Source organism: Cetorhinus maximus, chromosome 20, assembly GCF_964194155.1.
Source record: "Cetorhinus maximus chromosome 20, sCetMax3.hap1.1, whole genome shotgun sequence".
NCBI classification, from domain to species: Eukaryota; Metazoa; Chordata; class Chondrichthyes; order Lamniformes; family Cetorhinidae; genus Cetorhinus; species Cetorhinus maximus.
Genome location: NC_135898.1, coordinates 60,095,783 through 60,119,300, shown reverse-complemented (window position 1 = coordinate 60,119,300; position 23,518 = coordinate 60,095,783). Strand labels below are relative to the sequence as shown.

The 23,518-nt window shown below is 38.2% G+C and overlaps 1 protein-coding gene across 3 annotated transcripts in view; it reads right to left on the bottom strand.

Moving 5' to 3' along the window:
• Positions 1 to 23,518, bottom strand: part of LOC144694420 (scavenger receptor cysteine-rich domain-containing protein DMBT1-like) — a 126,628-nt gene that overhangs the window by 43,962 nt on the left and 59,148 nt on the right. For all 3 annotated transcript variants that reach the window (XM_078564801.1, XM_078564802.1, XM_078564803.1), the window contains 7 exons: positions 22,390 to 22,537; positions 20,602 to 20,810; positions 16,530 to 16,677; positions 14,742 to 14,950; positions 10,670 to 10,817; positions 8,882 to 9,090; positions 4,810 to 4,957 (listed from right to left, as the gene is read on the bottom strand). In XM_078564801.1, coding sequence (XP_078420927.1) covers positions 4,810 to 4,957; positions 8,882 to 9,090; positions 10,670 to 10,817; positions 14,742 to 14,950; positions 16,530 to 16,677; positions 20,602 to 20,810; positions 22,390 to 22,537 — 1,219 coding nt within the window. The remainder of the gene's footprint in view (positions 1 to 4,809; positions 4,958 to 8,881; positions 9,091 to 10,669; positions 10,818 to 14,741; positions 14,951 to 16,529; positions 16,678 to 20,601; positions 20,811 to 22,389; positions 22,538 to 23,518) is intronic.

Sequence of the window (23,518 nt, the reverse complement as noted above, 5' to 3'; positions counted from 1 at the left end):
TGCAGAAAGACCACATTAATCTGATTCTTTTTCTGTTTGACTGTACCCCACACCTTGTGCCCTCCTGGTGGCACACACAGAGTCTCTAGCTGTTTCCATTATGGCCCACATGATGCACCCTCTTGAGCAGTCCCCCCTGTAGGTGAGCCAGGCAGTCAGTAGAAACCTCAGAAGGAGCGCTATCCTGATGTCACATGGCCCCACCGGCTGGCGTGACACCCTGTGCCACCTTGGAGCTGGACTCCTCCAAGCTCCCTGAAAAAGACAGGAGTCTGTCTGGCAGACTGCCAAGTACACAAGTCACTAAAACTAGCCACACAATTAAATAAGGTGACTTCAAACCAAGCACTCGGGTGTATTTCTAGAAGAGTAGATTTGAGAAGTACAAAGGTTATGCTAAGCCTGTATTGAACATTATTTGGACCACACTTGGAGCAATGCTTACACTTCTGGCTGTCATATTATTAAAAAAGACATTGAGACAGTAGAAGGTGCAAAAAAAGAATGGCACCATAACTGCAAGGCTCTACTTATCAGGAATGGTTGAACAGGCTGGGCCCCTTCTCTCTTGAGAAGGTAAAGCTGAGGGGTGACCCAGCACTGGACTTCAAATTTATGAAATATTTTGATAAAACATGCACAGAGCCAACACCAGCAACAACTTATATTGATGTAGCACCTTTGAAAGAATAAAACAACCCAAGGTGCTTCACAGGAGCATTATAAAACAAAACACTGCTTTGAGCCTGGGATGTGGAAGTCCCGCCCCCATTTCCGATGACCCAATTGTTGCCGGCAGTGGAAAGGCTGCAGGGTGTGATTCACACAGGAGGGAAACACAAACACACCCCATTTTGGATGTTGTGAGGGCCTCAACTTGCAGTGTGGGGGTCACAAATTGATGGAGAAGACGTAAATGCTCTTGAAGGGCAGCTAAGAACATGGCCTGAAGTTTCATTATTTGTCCTGCTCTTTAAGCTTCAAAAAAAGGCTGCAGCTGTCAGTCAAAGTTCAAAAAAGCCCTCTGTTGGATTGCTTTCATTGATAGGCGGAGGTTCGAATACAGCTTTCAATACAGCTTTTGTTAACATTTCTGCCAGGACTATCATTATGACATTATAGATGTTTGGTTGAGTTTCAAAATCTACAATTGTTGCAACAGGGCGTTCTGAGACCACAGTTTGACTGACCGCTCAAATAGACTAATGCAGAATTGGCTTTCTCTGTTGTTGGATGAGAATAGGCGATTTTTAATTAATCAGAGGTTAACCAATTTGAGAGATTTAAAAACTTTATTGGATTATACGAATGGTAGTATTTCGATGTCAAGTGTGTTGGGGTGATAGCTGAATTAGCTTCTTAGAAGTTCATTTTCTTGCATCTCCACAAGGCTCCTGAGGTCTGCATATGGTGGATACTGGATGAGTTGCTATGCAGGTGGCTTGGAAGTCTTGAGGTGTCATGGAGTAGGGGATGGGGTTTGAGGGAGTCTGAGGGGGGAGAGCTAGAGGGCTGACTAAGTTCTAAGACAACTGGAACAAAGTCCCAGACAACCAACGTGGGCCTTCTAACCAGAGGGCATTGGCACACGCCCGCCCTCGTGGCAATCTATGCAGAATAGATACAGTATAAATATAAATACAGTAAATGCCTTCCCTGTTATAAGAAGAGGAGGGTAGGTTTGAGCAACCCTAACATTGAAATGAGTAAACAATAATTCTGGGTATTAAATATGTAAAAATATTCAGAATAAAGCCAATAGGCTGAAGCCAAAGCTTCTTACGTATGATCACATCATATAAATATTTTTCGTTGCATTTTTAATGTCTCTGAGGACACTTCAGCAATTTCCACCCACACAGATATTTAATAAATAATTAATCAATCCAATTGGGAAATCGAAAAAAACTGCTTAAATCTGAGACTGGTCAGAAGGTGAATCTCGCTACTAAAGGGAGTAATTAAGGTGAATAACATAGATGTAGTCCAAGCTAAGCCAAATGAGGACATACAGGAGAAAGATATAGAAGGAAAGTTGATGTGTTTGGATGAAAAGGAGGGCGAAGAGGTCTATATGGAGCATAAATGCTGGCATGGACTGAGTGGCCTGTTGTTTGAGCTGTAAGTACTTTGAGATTTGTCAAAATAACTGACACAAATGGAGATAATTTGCTATCTGGCCATTTTCGCTCCATTTTTTTTGCCTTCAGTCTAGGTGAACCCAGAGTGAAATTTTGCACAGCAGAGATGGAAACATATTTTGCACAGAGCAGTGTTTAGGCCAAACAGACACAGACCAGTGGCTTTTCATTGTCTCAGCTGACAACCATTTTGTAAGCTCCCAACACCATAGCAGCCAAACTCTACATCAACTAATTCTATGATTTTCTTTGAGAATTGTTGGATTCAGTAAGGTGCTGGATGTGAAGCTCAGAGGTGGAATAGATTAGGACACTCAAAATCAGCTTTTTCAGTTTACTAAAGGCACCTTTACTATGTCATTACGCCGACAATAACGGTTAACTACATCTCCAAACAGAATGAAATATAAAACTACACACTCGGCCTTCAATCTTTTCTAGGAGTGGATACAATTATAAGCTGCTTTTCTGAGTAAATCAAGAAGAAAGCCAGGAAAAGTGTTCACAGGAAAAGACAAAATTTGACTACAACTACTTTGAAAATGTGGATACATTTTCAACTCGTTGCCGTTATGTGACACTTATTTTTGATAGAAATCAATGGAAACACCAATCAGGCGGCTTCTATAATTGTAATTATAATAATTACAATAATAAATAAGCTATAATTATATGGTCCGACTGCAAGGCCAGAATTATACCTGGGCGCTAAGTTGAAAAGCTTTATTTTTGAACGTTTTGGCTAGATTTTTGGTTAAACATACTGATAAAGAGCTTTAGTTGAGATTTCAATGGGTTGAGATACATCAAGTCCTAATTTCTCTACATTTCTTCTAGTTTAAAGCACATTGCAATATGACACTAATGTAACAAATCTCACCATCATTGTTTGGCAGAGAGGAGTAGTTTGCAGCAAACCCACGTCTAGTAACACTGGAATCAGATCTAAAATATATTGTCATACTGTTCGATGATGATATAAATATCTCATCTGATCCATTGCAAAATTTCGAAAGCAAAACAGAATTTGTTGTGGGCCCATCGTATATTGCAATATAATCGTATGAGCACGTTGATGTATATTCCAGCCTGTTGAGTGAATGATCATAGTTTGAAAATGAATGTTGCAGTAAAACATTGTTTACAGTCAACTTCCTTAATAAATCAGATAATGATAAGCATGCCTGCATCTATAAGCACCATTAGAAGACGTTTCAGGTCCTAAACAAAAAACATGAGAACATATTGGACAAGTGAAAAATGAAGATTTGCATTTACGTAGCACTTTTCATGACCAGCAGCATTTTACAGCCAACGAATCACTTTGGAAGTGTAACCCTTACAATAATGCAGGAGACATGGCAGTCAAGTAATGCACAGCATATTTCCACAAACGGCATTACGATAACAACCAATCTGTTTTGGTGATGTTGATTAACCGGGGATAACTTCACTGCTATTTTTTGAGATCATTGAATCTTTTACATCCAGCCAAGCGGGCAGACAGGACCTCAGTTTATCATCTCATCCATAAGAAGCTACCTCCAATAATTTTTTTTCTTATTCATCCACGGTATGTGGGCTTCGCTGGCTGGGCCAGTGTTTATTGCCCATCTCTTCTTGCCCTTGAGAAGGTGGTGGTGAGCTGCTTTCTGGAACCGCTGCAGCCCATGTGGTGTGGGTGATATGTTCCAGTGAAGTACAATGCAAACTGGAGGAACAGCACCTCATCTTTCAATAAGGTGCTATACAGCCTTCTGGACTTAACACTGAGTTCAACAACTTCAGACCATTATTCTCCATTCTGATCTTTTTCTAATTTTTTTCCAATTCTCACTACCCACAGGGCCATTTGTAGCTTTTTTATGCTTTGCTTTCACAGAGCGCTAACCCTTGTTCTGTTATTAACATGTTCTGCTATCTTACCGTTACGCCACTATTAGTACATTCTTTAGACTTTAACACTACCATTAACATTCATTTTGTCGTGTGTCCATGACATATCTGTCAAATCTCTACTGAGCTCCAACCCATCAATGGCTTCCTACATTTTTTACACTGCTCCACCACTCCCCCGCGCCCCCGGCCCTCCCTCTTCAACTGTGTAATTTCTCACACATTTCTACCTCCATTTACCTCTGAGGAAGAGTATTTCAGACTCAAAATGTTAACTCTGTTTCTCTCTCCACAGATGCTGCCAGTCCCGCTGAGTGTTTCCAGCATTTTCTGCTTTTATTATATTTGATCTAAGTACGATCTTTGCACCATTTCCTCCAGTCTGTTATTATTGCATGAAATTATATTTATCTCAATAAGATTTGTCCATCTTTCACACCTCTACCTGATTAAAGGATCTATATCACGTTGAACTATTCCAGACACATTTACACTTGTTTCATGATCACATAGTACATTTTGTAACAGCTGACTGCTGATCTCTATTCCAGACAGGGAAATATCTCAGATCAGATCTTTCAGTTAGTCATATGAGTTTTATTTTACTGGGAAGACCTAACAGCATTCTATAATATTGTTTCTTGTCAACAAAATGGGGAATACGTCCTTGCTGTAATTTAAGTGAAGTGAATCATTTAGCAATGGTTAATTGGCAGCAAATACTCCTGCCATTCTTTAAATTAAATTATAGAAGTGAAATATTTTTACTTACTCAACGTAAGTGAATTGTAGCTTTATGATTTGGTTTCTGTCCCCTCTTATATACCAAGAGCATTGTGCACTATTTGGATAGGGGTATGGATAATTGGGACTGAAAATAGACCCATAGGCAGCATCAAGATACCCTCCACAAGATCCACCTATCAACAGTAAGAAAATGGATAAGTTCACGAGTGCAATACATGATAAAAGAACAAGCTATTTCTTTTTTATTCTCTACCAAAATTCTTTGCCAATTTTCCTGCACATAAGAAATTTAAACAGGAATAGGACATAGAGGCCCTGGAGCCTGCTTCGCCATTCATTATGATCGTGGATAATCTTCCTTTTCTCATAATATTTCTTAAAACCATTCACTCATTGTTCCTATAAGGTTCCACAGCTACTGGTCACCAGTCACCTTCTTTATGTCCCTGTTGATCGTATTGACAGTGATTGGTCACATGTTAATTATTGGGCTATCACAACTGAGCCTGATTCTGATTGCACCAGATGTCCATACACACGGACTACCAATGGCAGCTAGTGGGAAGCCTGATAGGACCTCTTTATTCACTTCAGTAGCTTATGTGGGCTCTGAGGCCCAGAGCCACCCTGCCATTGCTTTGGTTGCAACCAGATCACCCAATTGGCAATCAAATCTGGAAATTTCCTGTTTGTGTGGTTCAGCAATTTGCTGAATACGCTTGCAGTGTGTTTGGTGGAGCCAGATATATATTCTAACATGTAAATATAAATACAAAAAATTACACAAAGTATTCCACATATCAACGTGCGGATTTTTTATTCCGTCATGCATAAAAAGGTGAGCTTTGTGATTTTCAGATGAGAATGTTAATATTGAATAGCTGATGAACTGACATTCTGCAGCAATGTGACATTTCTTATCAAATTTACTGTGCCCATTCTTCAATGACTTGTATCCTTTTGTTACTTTACTGCAGACCATTAGATTTCTGTATTTAAAAGACATTTCTCCTACTAACACTTGCAACATTGCTAGCATTTCAACTTTTGATATTGAGTCTTTCCCCAATAGTGTCAAATTTTCATTGCTCAGCTGAGTCAAATTTTTTAACAATATTGGTTCCATTGTTGAGCTCATCAACATTTCAGGCTCAGACATGAAGAGTGACAACATGGTGAAGTAGCAGATGGTTGCTTCTGTGTACATAACTGTACCCAAGCACAATCACAGTGTTCATGAAATGGGAGGTCATGTCAACTCAGCCCTGATATATCTATGTTCAGAAACTCCTCTGCCTGAAGTTGATTTTTAAAGAAGAAGATGATGAACATTTAAAAATAGTTACCTGATGTTGGTGTTGTGAAGATTTCTAAAAGTACAGATTAAAATGAGGAAAATTATTTAGTGAACCATGAACAAATAATGAAAAAATATTTTTTCCAGGTATGAGATAAAAGATACAATATGTAGAAATTACAATATGAAAACATGCTATTCATCCCAATAAGCCCATGACAATATTTACCCCAACCCCTCACATAGGCAAATAATTCGATTCATATATACAATTTGTTATCATATCCCTTCATCTCCTTTTCCACCTATTCAACCTAAACTTGAAAATGACATGGGCTTCAACCTCAGGTGGCACGCAGCCGATTCTCCCCGATAGGTGTTTGGTTGAGTTTCCAAGTCTACAGTTGTTACAACAGGGTGTTCTGAGACCACAGTTTGACTTACAGCTCAAAGGGGCTAATGCAGGGTTAGCTTTCTTTAATGTTGAAACAGAATAGATTTTAAAAAACTTAATCAAAGTTTAACCATTTGAAGAGATTTAAAAACTTTGCATGGATTTAATGAATGGGTAGCATTTCAATATCAAGTGTGTAGGACTGAGAGCTGTATTAAGTTGTTGGAAGTTCAATTTCCCCTGAGGTCTGCATATAGTGGATACTGGATGAGTTGCTATGCAGGTGGCATGAAAGGCTTGAGGTGACATGGGGATGGTGATGGGGGTTGAGGGAGTGTGACAGGGGAGAGCTAGAGGGTCGAACAAGTTCTTAGACAACTGGAACAAAGTCCCAGATAACCAATGTGGGCCTTGTAAACAGACTGCATCAACACTCGCCCGCCCCTGTGGCAGTCTATGCACTATAGAGTCCTGTGTCCAATCATTGTTTCCAAATCTGCGACTGTTTACTTTGGAAGGTAACAACCTTAACATGGAGGAGGGATTCCTTCATTCTTTCAAGAAATAAAACACTTAATCTTGTTGGATGGAAGCTGCATAATTTCAAAACTCTATCACTAGGCATAGCATTGCCCAGCTAAAGTGCCCCTCAGTGTCATTGTACAAGGAGGATGCAGCACTGATAAAGTTCTTATTTTTGATGATAAAACTTCTCTGTTAAGATTTGATTTTTCGATGCAGGATAAAAGCAATGATGTATCAATGTTAAATTTTCAACAGGTATTTCTGAATGAAAACAGAAATATTGGAGCTGAAATTCCTTCCGTTGTCTATTTAAAGAAAATTTGGATTTTAGTAAGAAGAGCCAATTTTTCACTGAAGTTACCACAGTTTGGAATTTCTGTCCTACTTAATGTTAATACCGTAAGTGCCTTCCCTGTTGAAAGAAGAGGAAGGTAGGTTTGAGCAATCCTAACATTGATATGAGTAAATAATAATTCTGGGTATTAAATGTGTAAAAATATTCAGGATAAAGACAATGGGCTGAAGTCAAAGCTTCTGATATATGATTACATCATGTAAATACTTTTTGTTGCATTTTTAATATCCTTGAGGACGCTTAAGCAATTTACAGTCTAGAGTTTGTATTTAATTGTGTGGTCGAGGTTAGGTGGCTTTGATGCAGAGACGGGAAATTGGGGTAGAGCCTACTTGCACCAGGTTTGTGCCCATTCTTCCGCCCACACTGATGTTCAATAAATACTTAATGAATCCAATATGGAAATCAAGAGAAACTGCTTCAGTCTGAGACAAGTTAGAATGTGTATTTTGCTACTAAAGGGAGTAATTAAGGTGAATAGCATAGATGTAGTCCAAGCTAAGCCAAATGAGGACAAACAGGAGAAAGATATAGAAGGAAAGTTGATGTGTTTGGATGAAAAGGAGTGGGAAGAGGTCTATATGGAGCATAAATGCTGGCATGGACTGCGTGGCTTGTTTTTTGAGCTCTAAGCTCTTTGTAATTTGTCAAAATTAATGATACAAATGGAGATAATTTGCTATCTGGTCTTTTCACTCTATTTTTTTTTTGCTTTCAGTCTAGGTGAACCCAAAGTGAAATTTTGCACAGCAGAGATGGAAACATATTTTTGCCCAGAGCAGTGTTTAGACCAAACAGACGCAGGCCAGTGGTTTTTCATTGTCTCAGTTGACGACCATTTTGGAAGCTCCCAAATCCAGAGCCTCCAAACTCTGCATCAACTAATTTTATGATATTCTTTGAGAAGTGGTGGGATCAGTAAGGTGCTGGATGCGACGCTAAGAGGTGGAACAGATTGGGACATTCAAAATCAGCTTTTTCAGTTTACTTAAGGCACCTTTACTGTGTCATAACAGCGACGTTGACTTTACATCTCCAAACAAAATGAAATATAAAACTACACACTCGGCCTTCAATCTTTTCTAGGAGTGGATACAATTATAAGCTGCTTTTCTGAGTAAATCAAGAAGAAAGCCAGGAAAAGTGTTCATAGGAAAGGACAAAATTTGACTGCAACTACTTTGAAAATGTGGATACATTTTCAACTCGTTGCTGTTACGTGAAACTTATATTTTGATAGAAATCAATGGAAACACCAATCAGGCGGCTTCTATAATTATAATTATAATAATTACAATAATAAATAAGCTATAATTATATGGTCCGACTGCAAGGCCAGAATTATACCTGGGCGCTAAGTTGAAAAGCTTTATTTTTGAACGTTTTGGCTAGATTTTTGGTTAAACATACTGATAAAGAGCTTTAGTTGAGATTTCAATGGGTTGAGATACATCAAGTCCTAATTTCTCTACATTTCTTCTAGTTTAAAGCACATTGCAATATGACACTAATGTAACAAATCTCACCATCATTGTTTGGCAGAGAGGAGTAGTTTGCAGCAAACCCACGTCTAGTAACACTGGAATCAGATCTAAAATATATTGTCATACTGTTCGATGATGATATAAATATCTCATCTGATCCATTGCAAAATTTCGAAAGCAAAACAGAATTTGTTGTGGGCCCATCGTATATTGCAATATAATCGTATGAGCACGTTGATGTATATTCCAGCCTGTTGAGTGAATGATCATAGTTTGAAAATGAATGTTGCAGTAAAACATTGTTTACAGTCAACTTCCTTAATAAATCAGATAATGATAAGCATGCCTGCATCTATAAGCACCATTAGAAGACGTTTCAGGTCCTAAACAAAAAACATGAGAACATATTGGACAAGTGAAAAATGAAGATTTGCATTTACGTAGCACTTTTCATGACCAGCAGCATTTTACAGCCAACGAATCACTTTGGAAGTGTAACCCTTACAATAATGCAGGAGACATGGCAGTCAAGTAATGCACAGCATATTTCCACAAACGGCATTACGATAACAACCAATCTGTTTTGGTGATGTTGATTAACCGGGGATAACTTCACTGCTATTTTTTGAGATCATTGAATCTTTTACATCCAGCCAAGCGGGCAGACAGGACCTCAGTTTATCATCTCATCCATAAGAAGCTACCTCCAATAATTTTTTTTCTTATTCATCCACGGTATGTGGGCTTCGCTGGCTGGGCCAGTGTTTATTGCCCATCTCTTCTTGCCCTTGAGAAGGTGGTGGTGAGCTGCTTTCTGGAACCGCTGCAGCCCATGTGGTGTGGGTGATATGTTCCAGTGAAGTACAATGCAAACTGGAGGAACAGCACCTCATCTTTCAATAAGGTGCTATACAGCCTTCTGGACTTAACACTGAGTTCAACAACTTCAGACCATTATTCTCCATTCTGATCTTTTTCTAATTTTTTTCCAATTCTCACTACCCACAGGGCCATTTGTAGCTTTTTTATGCTTTGCTTTCACAGAGCGCTAACCCTTGTTCTGTTATTAACATGTTCTGCTATCTTACCGTTACGCCACTATTAGTACATTCTTTAGACTTTAACACTACCATTAACATTCATTTTGTCGTGTGTCCATGACATATCTGTCAAATCTCTACTGAGCTCCAACCCATCAATGGCTTCCTACATTTTTTACACTGCTCCACCACTCCCCCGCGCCCCCGGCCCTCCCTCTTCAACTGTGTAATTTCTCACACATTTCTACCTCCATTTACCTCTGAGGAAGAGTATTTCAGACTCAAAATGTTAACTCTGTTTCTCTCTCCACAGATGCTGCCAGTCCCGCTGAGTGTTTCCAGCATTTTCTGCTTTTATTATATTTGATCTAAGTACGATCTTTGCACCATTTCCTCCAGTCTGTTATTATTGCATGAAATTATATTTATCTCAATAAGATTTGTCCATCTTTCACACCTCTACCTGATTAAAGGATCTATATCACGTTGAACTATTCCAGACACATTTACACTTGTTTCATGATCACATAGTACATTTTGTAACAGCTGACTGCTGATCTCTATTCCAGACAGGGAAATATCTCAGATCAGATCTTTCAGTTAGTCATATGAGTTTTATTTTACTGGGAAGACCTAACAGCATTCTATAATATTGTTTCTTGTCAACAAAATGGGGAATACGTCCTTGCTGTAATTTAAGTGAAGTGAATCATTTAGCAATGGTTAATTGGCAGCAAATACTCCTGCCATTCTTTAAATTAAATTATAGAAGTGAAATATTTTTACTTACTCAACGTAAGTGAATTGTAGCTTTATGATTTGGTTTCTGTCCCCTCTTATATACCAAGAGCATTGTGCACTATTTGGATAGGGGTATGGATAATTGGGACTGAAAATAGACCCATAGGCAGCATCAAGATACCCTCCACAAGATCCACCTATCAACAGTAAGAAAATGGATAAGTTCACGAGTGCAATACATGATAAAAGAACAAGCTATTTCTTTTTTATTCTCTACCAAAATTCTTTGCCAATTTTCCTGCACATAAGAAATTTAAACAGGAATAGGACATAGAGGCCCTGGAGCCTGCTTCGCCATTCATTATGATCGTGGATAATCTTCCTTTTCTCATAATATTTCTTAAAACCATTCACTCATTGTTCCTATAAGGTTCCACAGCTACTGGTCACCAGTCACCTTCTTTATGTCCCTGTTGATCGTATTGACAGTGATTGGTCACATGTTAATTATTGGGCTATCACAACTGAGCCTGATTCTGATTGCACCAGATGTCCATACACACGGACTACCAATGGCAGCTAGTGGGAAGCCTGATAGGACCTCTTTATTCACTTCAGTAGCTTATGTGGGCTCTGAGGCCCAGAGCCACCCTGCCATTGCTTTGGTTGCAACCAGATCACCCAATTGGCAATCAAATCTGGAAATTTCCTGTTTGTGTGGTTCAGCAATTTGCTGAATACGCTTGCAGTGTGTTTGGTGGAGCCAGATATATATTCTAACATGTAAATATAAATACAAAAAATTACACAAAGTATTCCACATATCAACGTGCGGATTTTTTATTCCGTCATGCATAAAAAGGTGAGCTTTGTGATTTTCAGATGAGAATGTTAATATTGAATAGCTGATGAACTGACATTCTGCAGCAATGTGACATTTCTTTTCAAATTTACTGTGCCCATTCTTCAATGACTTGTATCCTTTTGTTACTTTACTGCAGACCATTAGATTTCTGTATTTAAAAGACATTTCTCCTACTAACACTTGCAACATTGCTAGCATTTCAACTTTTGATATTGAGTCTTTCCCCAATAGTGTCAAATTTTCATTGCTCAGCTGAGTCAAATTTTTTAACAATATTGGTTCCATTGTTGAGCTCATCAACATTTCAGGCTCAGACATGAAGAGTGACAACATGGTGAAGTAGCAGATGGTTGCTTCTGTGTACATAACTGTACCCAAGCACAATCACAGTGTTCATGAAATGGGAGGTCATGTCAACTCAGCCCTGATATATCTATGTTCAGAAACTCCTCTGCCTGAAGTTGATTTTTAAAGAAGAAGATGATGAACATTTAAAAATAGTTACCTGATGTTGGTGTTGTGAAGATTTCTAAAAGTACAGATTAAAATGAGGAAAATTATTTAGTGAACCATGAACAAATAATGAAAAAATATTTTTTCCAGGTATGAGATAAAAGATACAATATGTAGAAATTACAATATGAAAACATGCTATTCATCCCAATAAGCCCATGACAATATTTACCCCAACCCCTCACATAGGCAAATAATTCGATTCATATATACAATTTGTTATCATATCCCTTCATCTCCTTTTCCACCTATTCAACCTAAACTTGAAAATGACATGGGCTTCAACCTCAGGTGGCACGCAGCCGATTCTCCCCGATAGGTGTTTGGTTGAGTTTCCAAGTCTACAGTTGTTACAACAGGGTGTTCTGAGACCACAGTTTGACTTACAGCTCAAAGGGGCTAATGCAGGGTTAGCTTTCTTTAATGTTGAAACAGAATAGATTTTAAAAAACTTAATCAAAGTTTAACCATTTGAAGAGATTTAAAAACTTTGCATGGATTTAATGAATGGGTAGCATTTCAATATCAAGTGTGTAGGACTGAGAGCTGTATTAAGTTGTTGGAAGTTCAATTTCCCCTGAGGTCTGCATATAGTGGATACTGGATGAGTTGCTATGCAGGTGGCATGAAAGGCTTGAGGTGACATGGGGATGGTGATGGGGTTTGAGGGAGTGTGACAGGGGAGAGCTAGAGGGTCGAACAAGTTCTTAGACAACTGGAACAAAGTCCCAGATAACCAATGTGGGCCTTGTAAACAGACTGCATCAACACTCGCCCGCCCCTGTGGCAGTCTATGCACTATAGAGTCCTGTGTCCAATCATTGTTTCCAAATCTGCGACTGTTTACTTTGGAAGGTAACAACCTTAACATGGAGGAGGGATTCCTTCATTCTTTCAAGAAATAAAACACTTAATCTTGTTGGATGGAAGCTGCATAATTTCAAAACTCTATCACTAGGCATAGCATTGCCCAGCTAAAGTGCCCCTCAGTGTCATTGTACAAGGAGGATGCAGCACTGATAAAGTTCTTATTTTTGATGATAAAACTTCTCTGTTAAGATTTGATTTTTCGATGCAGGATAAAAGCAATGATGTATCAATGTTAAATTTTCAACAGGTATTTCTGAATGAAAACAGAAATATTGGAGCTGAAATTCCTTCCGTTGTCTATTTAAAGAAAATTTGGATTTTAGTAAGAAGAGCCAATTTTTCACTGAAGTTACCACAGTTTGGAATTTCTGTCCTACTTAATGTTAATACCGTAAGTGCCTTCCCTGTTGAAAGAAGAGGAAGGTAGGTTTGAGCAATCCTAACATTGATATGAGTAAATAATAATTCTGGGTATTAAATATGTAAAAATATTCAGGATAAAGACAATGGGCTGAAGTCAAAGCTTCTGATATATGATTACATCATGTAAATACTTTTTGTTGCATTTTTAATATCCTTGAGGACGCTTAAGCAATTTACAGTCTAGAGTTTGTATTTAATTGTGTGGTCGAGGTTAGGTGGCTTTGATGCAGAGACGGGAAATTGGGGTAGAGCCTACTTGCACCAGGTTTGTGCCCATTCTTCCGCCCACACTGATGTTCAATAAATACTTAATGAATCCAATATGGAAATCAAGAGAAACTGCTTCAGTCTGAGACAAGTTAGAATGTGTATTTTGCTACTAAAGGGAGTAATTAAGGTGAATAGCATAGATGTAGTCCAAGCTAAGCCAAATGAGGACAAACAGGAGAAAGATATAGAAGGAAAGTTGATGTGTTTGGATGAAAAGGAGTGGGAAGAGGTCTATATGGAGCATAAATGCTGGCATGGACTGCGTGGCTTGTTTTTTGAGCTCTAAGCTCTTTGTAATTTGTCAAAATTAATGATACAAATGGAGATAATTTGCTATCTGGTCTTTTCACTCTATTTTTTTTTTGCTTTCAGTCTAGGTGAACCCAAAGTGAAATTTTGCACAGCAGAGATGGAAACATATTTTTGCCCAGAGCAGTGTTTAGACCAAACAGACGCAGGCCAGTGGTTTTTCATTGTCTCAGTTGACGACCATTTTGGAAGCTCCCAAATCCAGAGCCTCCAAACTCTGCATCAACTAATTTTATGATATTCTTTGAGAAGTGGTGGGATCAGTAAGGTGCTGGATGCGACGCTAAGAGGTGGAACAGATTGGGACATTCAAAATCAGCTTTTTCAGTTTACTTAAGGCACCTTTACTGTGTCATAACAGCGACGTTGACTTTACATCTCCAAACAAAATGAAATATAAAACTACACACTCGGCCTTCAATCTTTTCTAGGAGTGGATACAATTATAAGCTGCTTTTCTGAGTAAATCAAGAAGAAAGCCAGGAAAAGTGTTCATAGGAAAGGACAAAATTTGACTGCAACTACTTTGAAAATGTGGATACATTTTCAACTCGTTGCTGTTACGTGAAACTTATATTTTGATAGAAATCAATGGAAACACCAATCAGGCGGCTTCTATAATTATAATTATAATAATTACAATAATAAATAAGCTATAATTATATGGTCCGACTGCAAGGCCAGAATTATACCTGGGCGCTAAGTTGAAAAGCTTTATTTTTGAACGTTTTGGCTAGATTTTTGGTTAAACATACTGATAAAGAGCTTTAGTTGAGATTTCAATGGGTTGAGATACATCAAGTCCTAATTTCTCTACATTTCTTCTAGTTTAAAGCACATTGCAATATGACACTAATGTAACAAATCTCACCATCATTGTTTGGCAGAGAGGAGTAGTTTGCAGCAAACCCACGTCTAGTAACACTGGAATCAGATCTAAAATATATTGTCATACTGTTCGATGATGATATAAATATCTCATCTGATCCATTGCAAAATTTCGAAAGCAAAACAGAATTTGTTGTGGGCCCATCGTATATTGCAATATAATCGTATGAGCACGTTGATGTATATTCCAGCCTGTTGAGTGAATGATCATAGTTTGAAAATGAATGTTGCAGTAAAACATTGTTTACAGTCAACTTCCTTAATAAATCAGATAATGATAAGCATGCCTGCATCTATAAGCACCATTAGAAGACGTTTCAGGTCCTAAACAAAAAACATGAGAACATATTGGACAAGTGAAAAATGAAGATTTGCATTTACGTAGCACTTTTCATGACCAGCAGCATTTTACAGCCAACGAATCACTTTGGAAGTGTAACCCTTACAATAATGCAGGAGACATGGCAGTCAAGTAATGCACAGCATATTTCCACAAACGGCATTACGATAACAACCAATCTGTTTTGGTGATGTTGATTAACCGGGGATAACTTCACTGCTATTTTTTGAGATCATTGAATCTTTTACATCCAGCCAAGCGGGCAGACAGGACCTCAGTTTATCATCTCATCCATAAGAAGCTACCTCCAATAATTTTTTTTCTTATTCATCCACGGTATGTGGGCTTCGCTGGCTGGGCCAGTGTTTATTGTCCATCTCTTCTTGCCCTTGAGAAGGTGGTGGTGAGCTGCTTTCTGGAACCGCTGCAGCCCATGTGGTGTGGGTGATATGTTCCAGTGAAGTACAATGCAAACTGGAGGAACAGCACCTCATCTTTCAATAAGGTGCTATACAGCCTTCTGGACTTAACACTGAGTTCAACAACTTCAGACCATTATTCTCCATTCTGATCTTTTTCTAATTTTTTTCCAATTCTCACTACCCACAGGGCCATTTGTAGCTTTTTTATGCTTTGCTTTCACAGAGCGCTAACCCTTGTTCTGTTATTAACATGTTCTGCTATCTTACCGTTACGCCACTATTAGTACATTCTTTAGACTTTAACACTACCATTAACATTCATTTTGTCGTGTGTCCATGACATATCTGTCAAATCTCTACTGAGCTCCAACCCATCAATGGCTTCCTACATTTTTTACACTGCTCCACCACTCCCCCGCGCCCCCGGCCCTCCCTCTTCAACTGTGTAATTTCTCACACATTTCTACCTCCATTTACCTCTGAGGAAGAGTATTTCAGACTCAAAATGTTAACTCTGTTTCTCTCTCCACAGATGCTGCCAGTCCCGCTGAGTGTTTCCAGCATTTTCTGCTTTTATTATATTTGATCTAAGTACGATCTTTGCACCATTTCCTCCAGTCTGTTATTATTGCATGAAATTATATTTATCTCAATAAGATTTGTCCATCTTTCACACCTCTACCTGATTAAAGGATCTATATCACGTTGAACTATTCCAGACACATTTACACTTGTTTCATGATCACATAGTACATTTTGTAACAGCTGACTGCTGATCTCTATTCCAGACAGGGAAATATCTCAGATCAGATCTTTCAGTTAGTCATATGAGTTTTATTTTACTGGGAAGACCTAACAGCATTCTATAATATTGTTTCTTGTCAACAAAATGGGGAATACGTCCTTGCTGTAATTTAAGTGAAGTGAATCATTTAGCAATGGTTAATTGGCAGCAAATACTCCTGCCATTCTTTAAATTAAATTATAGAAGTGAAATATTTTTACTTACTCAACGTAAGTGAATTGTAGCTTTATGATTTGGTTTCTGTCCCCTCTTATATACCAAGAGCATTGTGCACTATTTGGATAGGGGTATGGATAATTGGGACTGAAAATAGACCCATAGGCAGCATCAAGATACCCTCCACAAGATCCACCTATCAACAGTAAGAAAATGGATAAGTTCACGAGTGCAATACATGATAAAAGAACAAGCTATTTCTTTTTTATTCTCTACCAAAATTCTTTGCCAATTTTCCTGCACATAAGAAATTTAAACAGGAATAGGACATAGAGGCCCTGGAGCCTGCTTCGCCATTCATTATGATCGTGGATAATCTTCCTTTTCTCATAATATTTCTTAAAACCATTCACTCATTGTTCCTATAAGGTTCCACAGCTACTGGTCACCAGTCACCTTCTTTATGTCCCTGTTGATCGTATTGACAGTGATTGGTCACATGTTAATTATTGGGCTATCACAACTGAGCCTGATTCTGATTGCACCAGATGTCCATACACACGGACTACCAATGGCAGCTAGTGGGAAGCCTGATAGGACCTCTTTATTCACTTCAGTAGCTTATGTGGGCTCTGAGGCCCAGAGCCACCCTGCCATTGCTTTGGTTGCAACCAGATCACCCAATTGGCAATCAAATCTGGAAATTTCCTGTTTGTGTGGTTCAGCAATTTGCTGAATACGCTTGCAGTGTGTTTGGTGGAGCCAGATATATATTCTAACATGTAAATATAAATACAAAAAATTACACAAAGTATTCCACATATCAACGTGCGGATTTTTTATTCCGTCATGCATAAAAAGGTGAGCTTTGTGATTTTCAGATGAGAATGTTAATATTGAATAGCTGATGAACTGACATTCTGCAGCAATGTGACATTTCTTTTCAAATTTACTGTGCCCATTCTTCAATGACTTGTATCCTTTTGTTACTTTACTGCAGACCATTAGATTTCTGTATTTAAAAGACATTTCTCCTACTAACACTTGCAACATTGCTAGCATTTCAACTTTTGATATTGAGTCTTTCCCCAATAGTGTCAAATTTTCATTGCTCAGCTGAGTCAAATTTTTTAACAATATTGGTTCCATTGTTGAGCTCATCAACATTTCAGGCTCAGACATGAAGAGTGACAACATGGTGAAGTAGCAGATGGTTGCTTCTGTGTACATAACTGTACCCAAGCACAATCACAGTGTTCATGAAATGGGAGGTCATGTCAACTCAGCCCTGATATATCTATGTTCAGAAACTCCTCTGCCTGAAGTTGATTTTTAAAGAAGAAGATGATGAACATTTAAAAATAGTTACCTGATGTTGGTGTTGTGAAGATTTCTAAAAGTACAGATTAAAATGAGGAAAATTATTTAGTGAACCATGAACAAATAATGAAAAAATATTTTTTCCAGGTATGAGATAAAAGATACAATATGTAGAAATTACAATATGAAAACATGCTATTCATCCCAATAAGCCCATGACAATATTTACCCCAACCCCTCACATAGGCAAATAATTCGATTCATATATACAATTTGTTATCATATCCCTTCATCTCCTTTTCCACCTATTCAACCTAAACTTGAAAATGACATGGGCTTCAACCTCAGGTGGCACGCAGCCGATTCTCCCCGATAGGTGTTTGGTTGAGTTTCCAAGTCTACAGTTGTTACAACAGGGTGTTCTGAGACCACAGTTTGACTTACAGCTCAAAGGGGCTAATGCAGGGTTAGCTTTCTTTAATGTTGAAACAGAATAGATTTTAAAAAACTTAATCAAAGTTTAACCATTTGAAGAGATTTAAAAACTTTGCATGGATTTAATGAATGGGTAGCATTTCAATATCAAGTGTGTAGGACTGAGAGCTGTATTAAGTTGTTGGAAGTTCAATTTCCCCTGAGGTCTGCATATAGTGGATACTGGATGAGTTGCTATGCAGGTGGCATGAAAGGCTTGAGGTGACATGGGGATGGTGATGGGGGTTGAGGGAGTGTGACAGGGGAGAGCTAGAGGGTCGAACAAGTTCTTAGACAACTGGAACAAAGTCCCAGATAACCAATGTGGGCCTTGTAAACAGACTGCATCAACACTCGCCCGCCCCTGTGGCAGTCTATGCACTATAGAGTCCTGTGTCCAATCATTGTTTCCAAATCTGCGACTGTTTACTTTGGAAGGTAACAACCTTAACATGGAGGAGGGATTCCTTCATTCTTTCAAGAAATAAAACACTTAATCTTGTTGGATGGAAGCTGCATAATTTCAAAACTCTATCACTAGGCATAGCATTGCCCAGCTAAAGTGCCCCTCAGTGTCATTGTACAAGGAGGATGCAGCACTGATAAAGTTCTTATTTTTGATGATAAAACTTCTCTGTTAAGATTTGATTTTTCGATGCAGGATAAAAGCAATGATGTATCAATGTTAAATTTTCAACAGGTATTTCTGAATGAAAACAGAAATATTGGAGCTGAAATTCCTTCCGTTGTCTATTTAAAGAAAATTTGGATTTTAGTAAGAAGAGCCAATTTTTCACTGAAGTTACCACAGTTTGGAATTTCTGTCCTACTTAATGTTAATACCGTAAGTGCCTTCCCTGTTGAAAGAAGAGGAAGGTAGGTTTGAGCAATCCTAACATTGATATGAGTAAATAATAATTCTGGGTATTAAATATGTAAAAATATTCAGGATAAAGACAATGGGCTGAAGTCAAAGCTTCTGATATATGATTACATCATGTAAATACTTTTTGTTGCATTTTTAATATCCTTGAGGACGCTTAAGCAATTTACAGTCTAGAGTTTGTATTTAATTGTGTGGTCGAGGTTAGGTGGCTTTGATGCAGAGACGGGAAATTGGGGTAGAGCCTACTTGCACCAGGTTTGTGCCCATTCTTCCGCCCACACTGATGTTCAATAAATACTTAATGAATCCAATATGGAAATCAAGAGAAACTGCTTCAGTCTGAGACAAGTTAGAATGTGTATTTTGCTACTAAAGGGAGTAATTAAGGTGAATAGCATAGATGTAGTCCAAGCTAAGCCAAATGAGGACAAACAGGAGAAAGATATAGAAGGAAAGTTGATGTGTTTGGATGAAAAGGAGTGGGAAGAGGTCTATATGGAGCATAAATGCTGGCATGGACTGCGTGGCTTGTTTTTTGAGCTCTAAGCTCTTTGTAATTTGTCAAAATTAATGATACAAATGGAGATAATTTGCTATCTGGTCTTTTCACTCTATTTTTTTTTTGCTTTCAGTCTAGGTGAACCCAAAGTGAAATTTTGCACAGCAGAGATGGAAACATATTTTTGCCCAGAGCAGTGTTTAGACCAAACAGACGCAGGCCAGTGGTTTTTCATTGTCTCAGTTGACGACCATTTTGGAAGCTCCCAAATCCAGAGCCTCCAAACTCTGCATCAACTAATTTTATGATATTCTTTGAGAAGTGGTGGGATCAGTAAGGTGCTGGATGCGACGCTAAGAGGTGGAACAGATTGGGACATTCAAAATCAGCTTTTTCAGTTTACTTAAGGCACCTTTACTGTGTCATAACAGCGACGTTGACTTTACATCTCCAAACAAAATGAAATATAAAACTACACACTCGGCCTTCAATCTTTTCTAGGAGTGGATACAATTATAAGCTGCTTTTCTGAGTAAATCAAGAAGAAAGCCAGGAAAAGTGTTCATAGGAAAGGACAAAATTTGACTGCAACTACTTTGAAAATGTGGATACATTTTCAACTCGTTGCTGTTACGTGAAACTTATATTTTGATAGAAATCAATGGAAACACCAATCAGGCGGCTTCTATAATTATAATTATAATAATTACAATAATAAATAAGCTATAATTATATGGTCCGACTGCAAGGCCAGAATTATACCTGGGCGCTAAGTTGAAAAGCTTTATTTTTGAACGTTTTGGCTAGATTTTTGGTTAAACATACTGATAAAGAGCTTTAGTTGAGATTTCAATGGGTTGAGATACATCAAGTCCTAATTTCTCTACATTTCTTCTAGTTTAAAGCACATTGCAATATGACACTAATGTAACAAATCTCACCATCATTGTTTGGCAGAGAGGAGTAGTTTGCAGCAAACCCACGTCTAGTAACACTGGAATCAGATCTAAAATATATTGTCATACTGTTCGATGATGATATAAATATCTCATCTGATCCATTGCAAAATTTCGAAAGCAAAACAGAATTTGTTGTGGGCCCATCGTATATTGCAATATAATCGTATGAGCACGTTGATGTATATTCCAGCCTGTTGAGTGAATGATCATAGTTTGAAAATGAATGTTGCAGTAAAACATTGTTTACAGTCAACTTCCTTAATAAATCAGATAATGATAAGCATGCCTGCATCTATAAGCACCATTAGAAGACGTTTCAGGTCCTAAACAAAAAACATGAGAACATATTGGACAAGTGAAAAATGAAGATTTGCATTTACGTAGCACTTTTCATGACCAGCAGCATTTTACAGCCAACGAATCACTTTGGAAGTGTAACCCTTACAATAATGCAGGAGACATGGCAGTCAAGTAATGCACAGCATATTTCCACAAACGGCATTACGATAACAACCAATCTGTTTTGGTGATGTTGATTAACCGGGGATAACTTCACTGCTATTTTTTGAGATCATTGAATCTTTTACATCCAGCCAAGCGGGCAGACAGGACCTCAGTTTATCATCTCATCCATAAGAAGCTACCTCCAATAATTTTTTTTCTTATTCATCCACGGTATGTGGGCTTCGCTGGCTGGGCCAGTGTTTATTGCCCATCTCTTCTTGCCCTTGAGAAGGTGGTGGTGAGCTGCTTTCTGGAACCGCTGCAGCCCATGTGGTGTGGGTGATATGTTCCAGTGAAGTACAATGCAAACTGGAGGAACAGCACCTCATCTTTCAATAAGGTGCTATACAGCCTTCTGGACTTAACACTGAGTTCAACAACTTCAGACCATTATTCTCCATTCTGATCTTTTTCTAATTTTTTTCCAATTCTCACTACCCACAGGGCCATTTGTAGCTTTTTTATGCTTTGCTTTCACAGAGCGCTAACCCTTGTTCTGTTATTAACATGTTCTGCTATCTTACCGTTACGCCACTATTAGTACATTCTTTAGACTTTAACACTACCATTAACATTCATTTTGTCGTGTGTCCATGACATATCTGTCAAATCTCTACTGAGCTCCAACCCATCAATGGCTTCCTACATTTTTTACACTGCTCCACCACTCCCCCGCGCCCCCGGCCCTCCCTCTTCAACTGTGTAATTTCTCACACATTTCTACCTCCATTTACCTCTGAGGAAGAGTATTTCAGACTCAAAATGTTAACTCTGTTTCTCTCTCCACAGATGCTGCCAGTCCCGCTGAGTGTTTCCAGCATTTTCTGCTTTTATTATATTTGATCTAAGTACGATCTTTGCACCATTTCCTCCAGTCTGTTATTATTGCATGAAATTATATTTATCTCAATAAGATTTGTCCATCTTTCACACCTCTACCTGATTAAAGGATCTATATCACGTTGAACTATTCCAGACACATTTACACTTGTTTCATGATCACATAGTACATTTTGTAACAGCTGACTGCTGATCTCTATTCCAGACAGGGAAATATCTCAGATCAGATCTTTCAGTTAGTCATATGAGTTTTATTTTACTGGGAAGACCTAACAGCATTCTATAATATTGTTTCTTGTCAACAAAATGGGGAATACGTCCTTGCTGTAATTTAAGTGAAGTGAATCATTTAGCAATGGTTAATTGGCAGCAAATACTCCTGCCATTCTTTAAATTAAATTATAGAAGTGAAATATTTTTACTTACTCAACGTAAGTGAATTGTAGCTTTATGATTTGGTTTCTGTCCCCTCTTATATACCAAGAGCATTGTGCACTATTTGGATAGGGGTATGGATAATTGGGACTGAAAATAGACCCATAGGCAGCATCAAGATACCCTCCACAAGATCCACCTATCAACAGTAAGAAAATGGATAAGTTCACGAGTGCAATACATGATAAAAGAACAAGCTATTTCTTTTTTATTCTCTACCAAAATTCTTTGCCAATTTTCCTGCACATAAGAAATTTAAACAGGAATAGGACATAGAGGCCCTGGAGCCTGCTTCGCCATTCATTATGATCGTGGATAATCTTCCTTTTCTCATAATATTTCTTAAAACCATTCACTCATTGTTCCTATAAGGTTCCACAGCTACTGGTCACCAGTCACCTTCTTTATGTCCCTGTTGATCGTATTGACAGTGATTGGTCACATGTTAATTATTGGGCTATCACAACTGAGCCTGATTCTGATTGCACCAGATGTCCATACACACGGACTACCAATGGCAGCTAGTGGGAAGCCTGATAGGACCTCTTTATTCACTTCAGTAGCTTATGTGGGCTCTGAGGCCCAGAGCCACCCTGCCATTGCTTTGGTTGCAACCAGATCACCCAATTGGCAATCAAATCTGGAAATTTCCTGTTTGTGTGGTTCAGCAATTTGCTGAATACGCTTGCAGTGTGTTTGGTGGAGCCAGATATATATTCTAACATGTAAATATAAATACAAAAAATTACACAAAGTATTCCACATATCAACGTGCGGATTTTTTATTCCGTCATGCATAAAAAGGTGAGCTTTGTGATTTTCAGATGAGAATGTTAATATTGAATAGCTGATGAACTGACATTCTGCAGCAATGTGACATTTCTTATCAAATTTACTGTGCCCATTCTTCAATGACTTGTATCCTTTTGTTACTTTACTGCAGACCATTAGATTTCTGTATTTAAAAGACATTTCTCCTACTAACACTTGCAACATTGCTAGCATTTCAACTTTTGATATTGAGTCTTTCCCCAATAGTGTCAAATTTTCATTGCTCAGCTGAGTCAAATTTTTTAACAATATTGGTTCCATTGTTGAGCTCATCAACATTTCAGGCTCA